Here is a 14,094-nt window from a genome sequence, read left to right as displayed (position 1 = left end):
CACCGTGTCGTCTGTCCACGGGAAATTTGGTCTGATGGTGTGTACAGCCATCAGACTAAATGATCCCAGCAGACATGTCCGATGAAAACGGTCCGCTCGTCTGTACGAGGCCTCAGAGGATCCCTGTACCCTCTTGGCAAGGATGCAAGAAGATACCAACTGCCTGGTTGTGGAGCTCTGAAGAAAGTGCTGTCAATGTTTGCTTATTGTTTTTACAATACACCATGGTCCATTTTGTTATTATACACTGTGACAGCAGGAGTGTGAGGGGTAGTCTGTAAAATATGTTGCTGGAGGTATCCGAAGCCCTAATACTCACTCCCCATGAGCCTGGAGTGAAAAAAAAAAAAAAAATCTGGAAAAGACAAAAAATTATTGGCACCCAATGTTATTTCATCCACTAAAGCAGTGTTTCCCAACTCCAGTCCTCAAGGCACACCAACAGGTCAGGTTTTCAGGCTTTCCATTATTTTGCACAGGTGATTTCATCAGTTTCACTGCCTTAGTAATTACCACAGCCGTTTCATCTGAGGGAAATCCTGAAAACATGACCTGTTGGTGTGCCTTGAGGACTGGAGTTGGGAAACACTGCACTAAAGCCATGGATCCATCCACCCTGGGATAATGTAAGTACACCCCAGGTGCTGGGTGTTTTCTTTCCTGCCAGGGGGTTACTAAATATAATTTAGAACTTTTTCATCAAGTTAATAATACCAGCAATTTATTTATTTTTTAGTTGAATGATCATGACAAGGTTATTCAGCCAAAAATAGCTGAATTACACAAATTAGTATATTATATAAAATAGAGTAACATCACACAAATAATATTCTTGTTTTCTGTGTTCTATTTTTCCTGTGGTAACTTCTTCAGATATACGTGGACACCATTTACAGATCGTAGAACAAGCTGAGGAATTTTCTTTGGCACTTTCTCAGGGTCTGGGCTCAGTTCAAATCTCTGTAATGTTAATGCGAGGGCGACTTTCAACTCATTCATGGCAAAGTTCTGTCCGATGCAGTTTCTGGAGAATACGGGGCAACAATTATTTAATGGAGAACAATTAATTTAATAGAGAACATCTATATATAGTGATAGCCCATATTATCAAGAATGCAGTATGAGGGTACCCCTAGATAATAGTTATCACCAATTGACATCTATAGTTTCAGTGCTGACAAATGATTGAATTTCAGTTAGGGTTCATTTACACTAGCGGGGGGGAGAGGGGGCAGTAAAACTGTGTGATTAAGCTGCGGTTTTACCGCTGCTTGGCCACTCCCTCTTAGCTAGTAAGGCAGTGGTCAGGGGCTTGTATGCATGCTGCGGCTGCAGTGCTTTGCTTTGCAACCACAGCAAGAATTGTAACACCCTGCTCATTCAATTGAATGTAATTGGGAAAAGTAAGGGGGAAACCTCACTAACAGTGTCCCGGATAACCAGAGGAATAAAGTACTCATAGCTAGCTTCTCCTCCACTTCGTCACTAGTAGCCAAAAGAAGCCGAACGTCGGTGCGGCTCTATACGGCGCCTGCGCACCGACGTTTGGCTACTTTCGGAAAATCGTGACGCGATAGATGCGACCGTCGGAACCCTGTCGGAAGACTGTCAATCAAGAAGGAACGCCCAGTCCCGCAGCCCATACCCGGAAGCGGCGGAGAAGATGTATCTCTAAAACGGTAAGTACTGCTTCGATTTAAAAAAAACTACCCGATTCCCCTTGACAAAATGAGCCTCAATCTAATCTTAAAAATTGTCATTTCCGGGTGAACCTCCACTTTAAAGGGTCTCTAACCCTAAAACAGGTGTTGATATATAAAAAGACATGAAAAACTTGATCAACATTTATGTAAAATTCCCCACGCTGTAAAATTAAGACATATACCTTGATCCAGCTGAGAAAGGAACAAAGGCATGCGGACTTCGGCCAGAGGAATTCTCAGGTGAAAATCTCAAGGGATCAAAAACCTGAAAGCAGAATCACAACGTGTATCAATTTACATTTATTTCCATAAAAGGGGGATTTCCTCTAGCTTTCTGTTTTGTGTCCATAACAGGAAAAGCAGGAATGCTCTCCAATAGGACACAAAAAAAAAAAAAATTAACAAAACTATATCCAAAACTAAAATAAACAGTTTGGGGTATACAGGTCATACACTTATGCTGTTATAATGTTTGCCTATAAACTTTAATTTTTGTATTTTTTGGTTGGGTTGTCTCTACACAAGCCACATTCATATAATTTTAAAGTTATATAATTTGTATTTATTTTTTTAATAAAAAACATGTTATACTTACCTACTCTGTGCAATAGTTTTGCACAGAGCAGCCCTGACCCCCCCCCCCTCCCCACCAGTGCTCCAGGCTCCTACCCCTTTCCCATTACCCCACAGCAAGCTGCTTGCTAAGGGGGGTATTCGTGCCAGCTCCGCTACCTGCGTCCATTGGCACAGACAATCGGTCTATGCCCCACCTCCTGCTCCCTCAGCATAGGATTTGATTGACAGCAGCAGGAGCCAATGACTCCCTCTGCTATCCACCTGCTTTGTTAGGAGGGAGAGAGCCTATGCTTTCATGGACAGCACTGGATCAAGTTTGGGCTCAGATAATTATAAGGGGGGTGAGAGGGGGATTCTGTGGAAAAAAAGTTTTTTTTACCTTAATGCTGAGGATGCACTATGGGAGTACACCAAGGAAATTTCCATAATCACTGTGTTTCGAACACACTCCCAATACGAATTATAGCATTCATGTTACATACTACACAATTTGTAGGAGGAAAATGTGAGACTGACGTATCCCCTCTGGCCAATCATCTTTGGATCTTACCTGCCACAAGGAGATTTCCCCTGAAATGACTATAGGTTGCATGGACCAACCAGTTTGGATGGCTGGGTTAGAGTTAGGATTTCTGACATGAGCACATCATTCTGGTTACAGTGAGTTCAAATACAACTTGGATGGCCCAAGCTGTTTTCATACAAACTATTAGTAACTCTCTTGGCTAGTCTACAAGGCCTGGACAAATCATTTTGCATTTGCATGTAGCTAATTATGTATATTATCAAAAGAAATAACTTTCATCTTCCTACAAATAATATTTTGGACTTTATTACTGTGACTTAAGAAGATGAGTAGTGCAAGCAGACAGTTTCATGCTTGCAATATGGGAAAACCTTCCTTCACTGCTAATTTCTCTATTTGCCAGGTCTAAGGGATTGTTTTGAGGTGATAATGATCACACAATAAAAAAAATACATTTGTGCTGTGCTTATCGATCTCTGTATGTATATATATATATATATATATATATATATATATATATATATATATATATATATATATATATATACAGTACAGACCAAAAGTTTGGACACACCTTCTCATTCAAAGAGTTTTCTTTATTTTCATGACTATGAAAATTGTAGATTCACACTGAAGGCATCAAAACAATGAATTAACACATGTGGAATATACAAAACAAAAAAGTGTGAAACTGAAAATATATTTCATATTCTAGGTTCTTCAAAGTCGCCACCTTTTGCAGCAGACACATCTCTAGAACTGGTAAGAGGAGACTGTGTGAATCAGGCCTTCATGGTAGAATATCTGCTAGGAAACCACTGCTAAAGAAAGGCAACAAGCAGAAGAGACTTGTTTGGGCTAAAGAACACAAGGAATGGACATTAGACCAGTGGAAATCTGTGCTTTGGTCTGATGAGTCCAAACTTGAGATCTTTGGTTCCAACCCCTGTGTCTTTGTGTGACGCAGAAAAGGTGAACGGATGGACTCTACATGCCTGGTTCCCACCGTGAAGCATGGAGGAGGAGGTGTGATGGTGTGGGGGTGCTTTGCTGGTGACACTGTTGGGGATTTAATCAAAATTGAAGGCATACTGAACCAGCATGGCTACCACAGCATCTTGCAGCGGCATGCTATTCCATCCAGTTTGCGTTTAGTTGGACCATCATTTATTTTTCAACAGGACAATGACCCCAAACACACCTCCAGGCTGTGTAAGGGCTATTTGACCAAGAAGGAGAGTGATGGGGTGCTGCGCCAGATGACTACCTCTTGAAGCTCATCAAGAGAATGCCAAGAGTGTGCCAAGCAGTAATCAAAGCAAAAGGTGGCTACTTTGAAGAACCCAGAATATGAAATATATTTTATTTATTTTTATATTTAGTTTTGATGCCTTCAGTGTGAATCTACAATTTTCATAGTCATGAAAATAAAGAAAACTATTTGAATGAGAAGGTGTGTCCAAACTTTTGGTCTGTACTGTATATATATCGTATATTTATGAAATTCCTATACTCAAGGTTTGGCAATAGTGCATTCAAGTGAAAATTCAAATGCAACAATTGTGTATCAAGATGAAAAATACAATATTAAACATAGAGTGTCCCAAAAGTTAGTGCACTAAAACTGTACAAATCCTAAATCAATGTCATTATAAACGTGCATTGCATGTAACATAAAAGACAAAAATGGAAAGGTGCCTTTGCCTAGTGCATTACCAATGACATTTAATAAATGATCAAATTCATATAAGGTGGGTACTCACAAACAGCAACTCTTATAAGCCATAAAACCACACAGTGTAGGATCACGTGCTATATAACATCACAGGGTATAAGCTGACGTGTTTCGGGGACGAATTTCCCTTCCTCAGAGCTAGGCTACTGATGTCCCTGTTGCCTTTCACTTTAGAAAACCCCTTAGCGCTGGAAGTGACTGTCTTTTTTTCTTGCATATTCCAATAGTGCAATTCAGTATGACTTCCACCACCCTTGTGAGTATGTTTGTAGTCAGTCAGTGGTTATGGCTGCTTGTTCACACTGCTCCAGTCAGGAAGCTAAGAATTGTGTTCCCTGGTTATCTTCTTGGCGGGCTTTGCTGGGTCCAGCCCATTGGTTTCCTCCATTATAAAAAGGAGCAGGGGGTTCACGCCTATGGGGGAAAACAGGTAAAATAAAATAAAAGAGAAAGGAAACAGCCAGAGTCGCATGGAGCCTGGGAATGTGGGGATTGGAAAGTTGCTATGCAGTTATCGCAGCCTGGAGGACCAGAGAATTGCTGAAATCGGTGTTAAACCCACTATGGGCTCATCCAATTATGGGCTTAACCTGAGCAGGTATGTTGGGGTTATGACTAAGCACTGTTTGTTAGTGTGAAACGCGTCAGTTCTTCTGTCCATTTTTATCTGCTGTGGCATGTATTTTTGAATCCATTTTTTAAATAGAGGCAGGAACTTTTTTTGGAATGTGGCTTTCCAGAATTTCTTCCGGTTTGCAATGTTGGGGCAGTAGCAAGCCTTAGTTATGGAATAAGGATGTTAGGAATGTGTTTGCACTTATTTTTGAATTGTCATCATTATGTTAATTTATTCAGTAAAGCTTTGAAACTTTGCTTTGCCTTGTTTGAAGTTATTAAAAGGGGTGTAATGCAAGTAACTGGCAAACACAGTCTTCATTGTGGGTCAGATAAAGCGCATTGGGGTATGAAAACAACAGTACAAAAGTTCATTCAGTGTGAAGATACAGTGGTTACCAAGGGAAAAGTAGGTTTCTCTAGCAGCCTGTCTTTAAGCATGTACATGTAGCTAGTGAGATAGCCTCTTGCAGTGAGGAAGATGTGGTTGGCACTCCTTCAGCAGAGATCCGTCCGTAGCAGCGGGAGCAGATCTGCACTGCTGGGGCCCTCAGCCTGTACACAGGTACAGAAGAGAAACAGTTAAGCGAAGTGCATGCATGGAGTCCACGCTAGGTGCAAGGCAGAAACCCATACCATTGCTGAAAGTGAGGTAGCAGTGATATTCTGGACAAGTAGAGAGGGCATTGGCTTTGCGTGTCCCAGATAATGCACAAATAACCATGGTGATGCTTAAGATACCAAGAGAATTCATTAGAGTTCCTTCATGTTTGTCATCTACTGGATCAAGTAAAGGTACCCCATGTGTAACCCTGTTGCCCAACGAAGAGGGAAACATGGAGGAAGTACCACCCGCCTATCTATTCTAACACGTTCTCATCTCAATAGATAGACCTTTGGTTGTGTAGCGCTCACCCCCGAAGGAGCCGCTGGTTGATTTTGGGATCGGCCTACTGAGTTACACTGGTGGTGTCTAGGGGTGCAGTTGTGAGAACAGCGGTAGTGAGCGAATGTCCAGACATCCAATAAAGAGATTTCAATGCTTTATTGCCCAGGCCAAACACGGCCAACATCAACATAAATTGGTAAGGTCAAGGTTGATGAAGGAAAGGAAGAGAACCTTGCGGTATCAGGCCTGGATATTGGATGGAGCAGTCAGTACTGCTCTGTGTAGTACCAATTTCTGTAACTCGTCGCCACTCTGCTTGGAGTGGGTAAAGTGCCCCCGGACAGACCCCTATGATAGGCCTGGCAGCTGAAGTGTCACTCTGAACTAGCTGGGAGGAACAGGTCTATCTCACAGACCTGGCTCTAGGGCCTCTGCCACAGGCCAATTTCAATAAAGGACTTAGGTGAATAAAGAGAGCGAATCCTCCCAGTAGACTTTTCCTATATAGTCCCCTGGATGACAGCAATCATACCTGTCAGTGGTCCGGACACCCGATCCCAGATTGGGATTTTCTCAACAGGTCCTGGAACCCAGCGAAGCACTGGGGTCCCCTTTTTCCTCAGGATGAGGTTCGGTGAGGTCTGCAGCTTTGGCCAGGTGAGCTGCGACGGCGGGGTCCATGGATGCGCGTACCCTGAAGGTGGGTACCACACCTGGAACGGGGACCCAGCGAAGATTTCTTAACACATGACCCCTGTCACAGATATACTCTCCCCCAGCATGCCCCGCGAGGGAAAACTCCTCCAATTGGCTGCTGGAGAAAACCTGCTCTGCCAGAAACCCCTCTGGTGCCAACTGCCGGCCAGGGGTGGCATTGCACCCCCTGACCACAGACTGACCCAGTGGACATTCCTGGGATGACAAAAGTCCCAAATTTAAACAAACACCGAATGGGAGCAAAGTAACTCTCCCATTCCCACTAACTTTAGCGTAGTGCCCATGCTGAAAGCAAGGGGGGCGCTACAGTTGAAAGAGTGTTATCAGTGCAAGTCCCCTGAAAAAGTGGGGAACACAGCTAAGACTGCAGAAATGGGTCAAATCAACGCCATACATAGAAATCAGGCAGATAATGAGCTCAAAGGAAACAAAAAATAAATATATCAGAATATTTGGAGAAAAAAGAGAAAGAAAGGAGATGGTAAAAGGGAACACATCCTAGACTTGAAAACAGCTGATCAACGCACCACATTGTAAAGAAATGTATTTAGTAAATAGGGTACACAGCCAGTCTGCGATAAACTGACAAGTCTTTATGTATGTAATCAGCCTTTAGTAAGAGCACACCATGGCTGTACACAGCATGCAATGTAAGAATTGGTGTATTTGATAAATTGAAGACATGACTTGTTCTAATATGATTTTGCACAGAGCTTTTGCTAAATTATTGTAGATGTCACTGGTTAAAATAATTAATAATATAACAGTTAATTACATGTCATTATGCACAGCAATGTTTCAAAATCACCAACCTTACCTCTGGGTCATCCCAGATACTGGGGCATCTGTTCATGATATATATATTCATAAAAACAATAGAGTCTGCCAGATAAAAAAGAACAAAGCATCATTATACAATTGCTTGTAAATATAAGATTTAGAACTTAGACTTAGAAGTATGTGTGTGTGTTTCCAAGATTTTATGCGTCATGTTCACACACAATACAACTTAGCTTATATTTAAAAATATAAAAATGGGGGGAACTAATGCGCAAAACCAACCTGACAAGGGCACATAAAACTAAACGAAATAAACAAATAAAACTAACAAGCAGCAGCCACAACTAATAGTGCTCACACACTGATAACAGATTGAAAATATGGGGGGTGTAATGCCGCTTGCAAATAACTAAATAACCATAATAATAATTCCTGTTGATGGAAAAAATATATATATGATAAAATAAGAATAGTGCATCAAAATGAAATTCTTCCTGTGTGTCTAAAAATGTTCCACTCCGAATAAGATCAAAAAACCATCCAACATCAACAAATTTATGTGGAGGGTAGTAAGAGTGAAATAATAATAAGAATATACCTATTAAAGTAAACAAACGTGCCAATGAAAGCACAGTGTTGATGAGGTGAAACACAATAAAGTAATCCTACAGTGTCTAAATAATGCTCAGCAATAAAACTTCATAAAACATATATGAATAAATAATGAATAGGTGAAAAATCATTAAAGTGCTCCATCCATTAAGAGTGCAATAATGCAATGGTAAGTGTCAGACCCAATGAATATATTTCAATACAATATTGCATGCAAAAATTCCTTAACCACTTCCAGTCGTACGGCCGCAGGGTGGCTCTACATCTCTGACTGGCCGTGTTTTTACGGCCTGCGCGCGCAGCCAGCGGCGCGCGCGCGTCCGGTGGAGGTGCGCGCACGCTCGCCGCATCGCTGAGATGCCGATGCGAATGCCTGGCGGCCGCGATGTCCGCCAGGGACTGGCGATCGGCGGCTACAGGGACAAGACGTGGAGCTCTGTGTGTAAACACAGAGCTCCACGTCCTGTCAGGGGAGAGAGGAGACCGATCTCTGTCCCTTGTACATAGCAACACAGCACCGGTCACCTCCCCCAGTCACCCCCCTTCCCCCACAGTTAGTAACACAATTCAGGGTACACATTAACCCCTTCCTCACCCCCTAGTGTTAACCCCTTCAATGCCAGTCACATTTATACAGTAATTAGTGCATATTTATTGCACTGATCGCTGCATAAATGTGAATGGCGCCAAAAATGTGTCAAAAGTGTCCGATGTCTCCGCCATAATGTCGCAGTCACGAAAAAAAATGCTGATCACCGCCATTAGTAGTAAAAAAAAAAAAAAAAAAATAATAATTCTGTCCCCTATTTTGTAAGCGCAATAACTTTTGAGCAAACCAGACGCTTCTTGCGATTTTTTTTTTTTTAACAAAAATATGTAGAATAATACGTATCGCCTAGACTGAGAAAAAAAAAGTTTTTTTAAAAAAATTGGGCAATTTATTAACACTAGTAACAAGTAAAAAATATTGTTTTTTTTTTCAAAATTGTCGCTCTATTTTTGTTTATAGCGCAAAAAATAAAAACCGCAGAGGTGATCAAATACCACCAAAAGAAAGCTCTATTTGTGTGGAAAAAAGGACGTCAATTTTGTTTGGGAGCCACGTCGCATGACCGCGCAATTGTCAGTTAAAGCGACGCAGTGCCGGAAGCTGAAATTTCACCTGGTCAGGAAGGGGTATATGTGCCCAGTAAGGAAGTGGTTAAAAGAAATGTTCAGCATGCATGGGTGAACGCAACCCAATCCATAAAGTGTCTATAGTGAAAATGTCCCATAAAATCCATCACAGGATTTTAGAATTATAAAAATAATACTATAAAAAATATTAATTAAATTCAAAATAAAATAAATAACGTGTCCAGTGCACAATCGTGCAAATTAAAATGAAATAACAATCCAGGATTTTCAAAGTGCATAAGTGCTCCATTGGTAATCGAATTTTCACAGAAACTACTGCAGTGCAAAATAATAATGTGCACACGTGCTTGCAAATCCAAACGCCAGGCAATCCGCAGTGTGGATATAAGTGTTCCCACAAGCCCCTTACCTTAAAGAGGCTTGTATAAAGCCTGTATTAATGCTGATAGCAGAGTATCCCACAGCCAGCCTGCTGTTACTAATCCCCCAAAAGGCAGCTCACAGGGTCCCAGCGATGGCACTCAAACAGAGAAACATGGAAGCCTCCATAGTGTAAAATCATTTGCAGTTTAATAACAAAAAAACAAGTAACACTTACAGACAATGCTGTTTGTACAGCGTAGGTAGCGTGTAGTAAACAGCGTGTAGTAAACCGAGTGTCTCCGCTCTGCGACCGCGAGCGGATGACGTCACCAGCAATCCTCCTCTTCATCACGCGTATCGTGACGACCACGCGTCACTTAGTCATTTCCATCAACAGGAATTATTATTATGGTTATTTAGTTATTTGCAAGCGCCATTACACCCCCCATATTTTCAAGCTTATATTTAAAGTGACCCTGTCACAACAGGTGAAATAACCCAAAACTATGCTTATCTTAGCTACACACTTACGGGTGTAAATACTCATTCCCTTGAAACCTGCAGTGGTCGCTCCTGCCATCTCATATCCCCTGTAGTGATGGGAGGAACAGGTATGCATGCCCATTAGCGTCAAATAACTGCATTGGCTGGATATAGGCAACGTAGCAAAGTTTCAACACACACCCGCCTGAAAAGGTAGGTATACAGCATCTTCTTTTACAGGCTGTGGTTATTTTACTTTAGGCCCTGTAGTGACAGAGTCCCTTTAGAAATAATTTCCAGCAGTCACACATATGTATTACTATGTTATCAGAAGGAGAAACATTGAAACTGATAATGAAAAAAACAAAAAAATCTCTGCCCAAAAAAAAATTCAGAGCTAAACTTGAAAGCACTATAGCAGGGGTCTTCAAACTATGGCCCTCCAGTTGTTCGGGAACTACAATTCCCATCATGCCTAGTCATGTCTGTGAATGTCAGAGCTTTACAATGCCTCATGGGATGTGTAGTTCCACAACAGCTGGAGGGCCGTAGTTTGAGGATCCCTGCACTAGAGCATACCACCTGGGATAGAAATCCCAGATTTTGAGGGACTGTCCCTGATTTGGAACAATGTCCCTCTGTCCCTCTTCCCTCCTCATTTTGGTCTGATCTATATAGTGAGATATTAAATGGACTTTTTAGCCTTAAAAAAGTGTTTCTCAGTGCTAAACTTTTCATCCAATTTCTAAATTGCTGCATTTTTTAAATTTTAAAAAAGCCAATATAGAAGGATCAGTAGCGGTAAAGATTTTTTTTTTTTGGACTTAAAGCGGCTGTATACCCTGTTATATATATATATATATATATATTTTTTTTACACCTGTAAAGGAAAAGCCATAATGAGCTAGTATGCACCGCATACTAGCTCATTATGAAATACTTACCTTAAAACGAGGTGAAGAGAACTTACCTGGTCCACGCCGAGCGAGATGTCATCTTGTTTCGGCGTGTTTTCTGTGTATCGCCGCTCCAGCGCTGTGATTGGCTGGAGCAGCGATGACGTCAATTCGCGCGGGAGACTTCAATTCGGCAAGGTCCGGCGGCTGCCGGTCCTTTAGCCGAGGATCCCCGCTGCGCTTGCGGGGGAAATATCTCCTAAACCGTACAGGTTTAGGAGATATTCTTTATACCTACAGGTAAGCCTATAATAAGGCTTACCTGTAGGTAAAAGTAAAAAAGTGGGGTATACAACCACTTTAACTAATCCCTTTTTTGGTATAATTCTCCTTCAAGGGACATTACAGGGGTGTGTCCTATGCCTACATACTTTTGCTAATAGGTGTACCTCGTTCCCATCTCAAAAAGTTGGGAGGTATGGTAATATAAAATGGAAATTAATTTACAAAGTGGTGCATTTCCTTTTGAATAGCCTATGCACAGTTAGCAGGCATTGTCTGGACACATGTAGAAAATATTTATTGTAGCATGCTGTCACCATACTAGGAACAGTTAGTTCCAATGATTTAACTGACATAGTATCAAATTACACTAGCACAATTTGGTATGTTCACTGGCATGATGACACCATAACTTTGTGGCAACCACGGTTTTGGAATGCGCCATGGGTAAAAATCTTGTACATATGCTGAGACCCTAATTATATGTTCAGAGAAATGTGGCAAATTGTAATGGTATACTGCAAGTGCAATTTCAGAAAAGCATACATTCAAAAATTAAATCGGTTTTAACCTCCCTAGCGGTATGATTATTTCAGATTTTAGGTGCTGAAAGCGGTACCATTATTTTGCAAGGAAATTTGGCGTTTTACATTGTAGGCCTGTAATTCTTAGGAATAACTCACTTAAATCTGTCCAAACAAGAGTCTAGTAGACATCTTGGGTATGAAAAAGTTTGAAAAACAAAATCATAAATTATAATATAATAAATAATTATAACAAATAATAATATAATTATAATAAAAATTATTCAATAATGTAATCAACTCAAAATCACTGAAATTTGCTCAGTTGCAGAATTGTCGCTGTCATTACTTTTTTTATGATGAATTTCCCCACAAATCGCTATCGCTCAATTCTGCAAGTGATTATAATTTATTATCGCTGTTTTCTAGCTGGTCTAAAACCATTTTTGACATAAAGGGACACTTTTTAGTTGCTATGGACAATCTACAGTTTGCAGGCAGAAAGAACTGTTTTTATTATATAAAAGTGCATGCAGGGCACTGGGCAGACAACTAGGGACAAAGGGGGTGTGTATTTTTTTACATACAGTACTGTAATAGTACAGATTACAGTATACTGTATGTATTGTGTTTATTTACTTTTTTGAATTTGGCGCCGTTCTCCGCCTCTGTGCGTCGTAACAGCGCAGGGAATGGAGCTCGGCGGCACACAGGGACACTGTGAATCGAGCGAGGAGACACTGCTCGATCACACAGCGGAGAGGCATCGCAAGATCCAGGGACAAGGTAAGAGAACCATGCCTGTGGATGCTGCGAGGCGATCCCGAGTCTGGCTCGGGGTTACCGCTTTTGGTGCTGAAATTCCACCCCGAGTCAGACTCGGGAATACCGCCAGGGGGGTTAAAAGGCACAAAAATGTACAATCTAAAATGTGAAACTGTTGTGATCACTGACCTTTAGGCAGGCTTCGTCCATCAGGGAAGGTGACGGGTGAGGTAAGCTGACGGCCCACTCCTGGCACTGGTGGATACAGGCGCATGCTCTCCTTAATACACATAGTGGTATACGGCATCCTACCCAGATCATCCCTGAGCACACACAAAAGCAAAAAATATTAAAGTGATTGTAAAGTAATTTTTTTTAATAGGAAAACCGTCATACTTACTTGCTTTGTGGTCCTCCTTGTATGCTTTCAGCTCCTCCTCTTCTCAGTGGAACCCTGTAGGAAGCTGTTTCCTATGGGGGTTCCACCTGCAGACTTGCTCCTGAATTGCACCCTCTCTGCGTCCATAGACACAGATAGCGTGGCTCTGCCCTGTCACCTGCTCCCTTGTCAGAGACTTGACTCAGCAAAGCGTACGAGACCAGGAAGTGAGAGGAGAGAGCCACTACAGACAGGCACAGAGCTGGACGAGTGAGGGCTCAGGTAAGTATAAAAGGGGTGAGGGGGTGATACTGTTACCTAAAAATGTTTTACCTTGCTGCAGTGATGGGGGAGCCAGACAAAAAAGAATGTGTTTTCAAATATGTCACTGCTTGGGCTTGCAAATTTTAGAATACTAAGGTTTTGGGTTCTCGGAACTTAGGTTTACATCTACTGCCCTTTAGGCTGCATTCACACATGATCGTGGGTGGAATCGTTGCAATCCCGACACGGCCGCGATTTTACATGGCTTCAAAACTTGACATGCATTTGCGATTCCATTGCTTCTAATGGCAACTCAATCACGCTGCGATTTTCCCACGAATGTCTCAAAAAGGGCTTCTTTTGTGCAACAACGCTGGGGGTCTTTAGGCTCAATGCATGCTGAGCTTAAAAAAAACATCTGTTCTGACAGAAGTAAAAAATGCTCATATAGAGCATTTTTTGTACAAAGTTTAGACCAGTTTAGGAGAGTTCTAGGGTTTTTTCTGCATCCAAGCTTCAATCAGAAACACGAACCAGAAGGGGTCACATTAGCTGAGTGATGGAGAGAAACTGAAGGAGAAGAGAAACATTGGAATACTAGTCAGTACTAGTGTGCAAAAGTGTATTTGCTTTGGAATAATATATCAGCTCTAACGTTGAGTGTCTTTCGTGTGTTGATGCTGCCACATTATGTAAAACTATTAGAATAGTTTTTTACATTTTAGAATGGTGTACCTTGAGACTGTCCATCATTTTAAAGGGTGCCTTGACTGAAAAAAGGTTGAGAAGTACTATTTTAGATTAATAGGAATAAGCTACAAATAATTGAAGGTAACTTGTAAATTAAT

General features: G+C 41.4%; 1 protein-coding gene across 1 annotated transcript in view; it reads right to left on the bottom strand.

Annotated features, from left to right (window-relative positions):
* Positions 1–704: 704 nt before the first annotated feature.
* The window catches only part of LOC120945953 (cytochrome P450 4B1-like), a 53,589-nt gene continuing 40,199 nt past the window's right edge, over positions 705–14,094 (bottom strand). The window contains exons 9-12 of the mRNA XM_040360550.1: positions 12,793–12,926; positions 7,579–7,643; positions 1,886–1,968; positions 705–1,024 (exon numbers count right to left, since the gene is read on the bottom strand). Of these exons, the coding sequence (XP_040216484.1) occupies positions 847–1,024; positions 1,886–1,968; positions 7,579–7,643; positions 12,793–12,926 (460 nt within the window). The 3' untranslated portion in view covers positions 705–846. The remainder of the gene's footprint in view (positions 1,025–1,885; positions 1,969–7,578; positions 7,644–12,792; positions 12,927–14,094) is intronic.

Source organism: Rana temporaria, chromosome 7 (assembly GCF_905171775.1).
Source record: "Rana temporaria chromosome 7, aRanTem1.1, whole genome shotgun sequence".
In the NCBI taxonomy this organism is placed as follows: domain Eukaryota; kingdom Metazoa; phylum Chordata; class Amphibia; order Anura; family Ranidae; genus Rana; species Rana temporaria.
The sequence above is the reverse complement of the archived record's forward strand: the minus strand, read 5'-3'. Positions and strand labels throughout refer to the sequence as shown.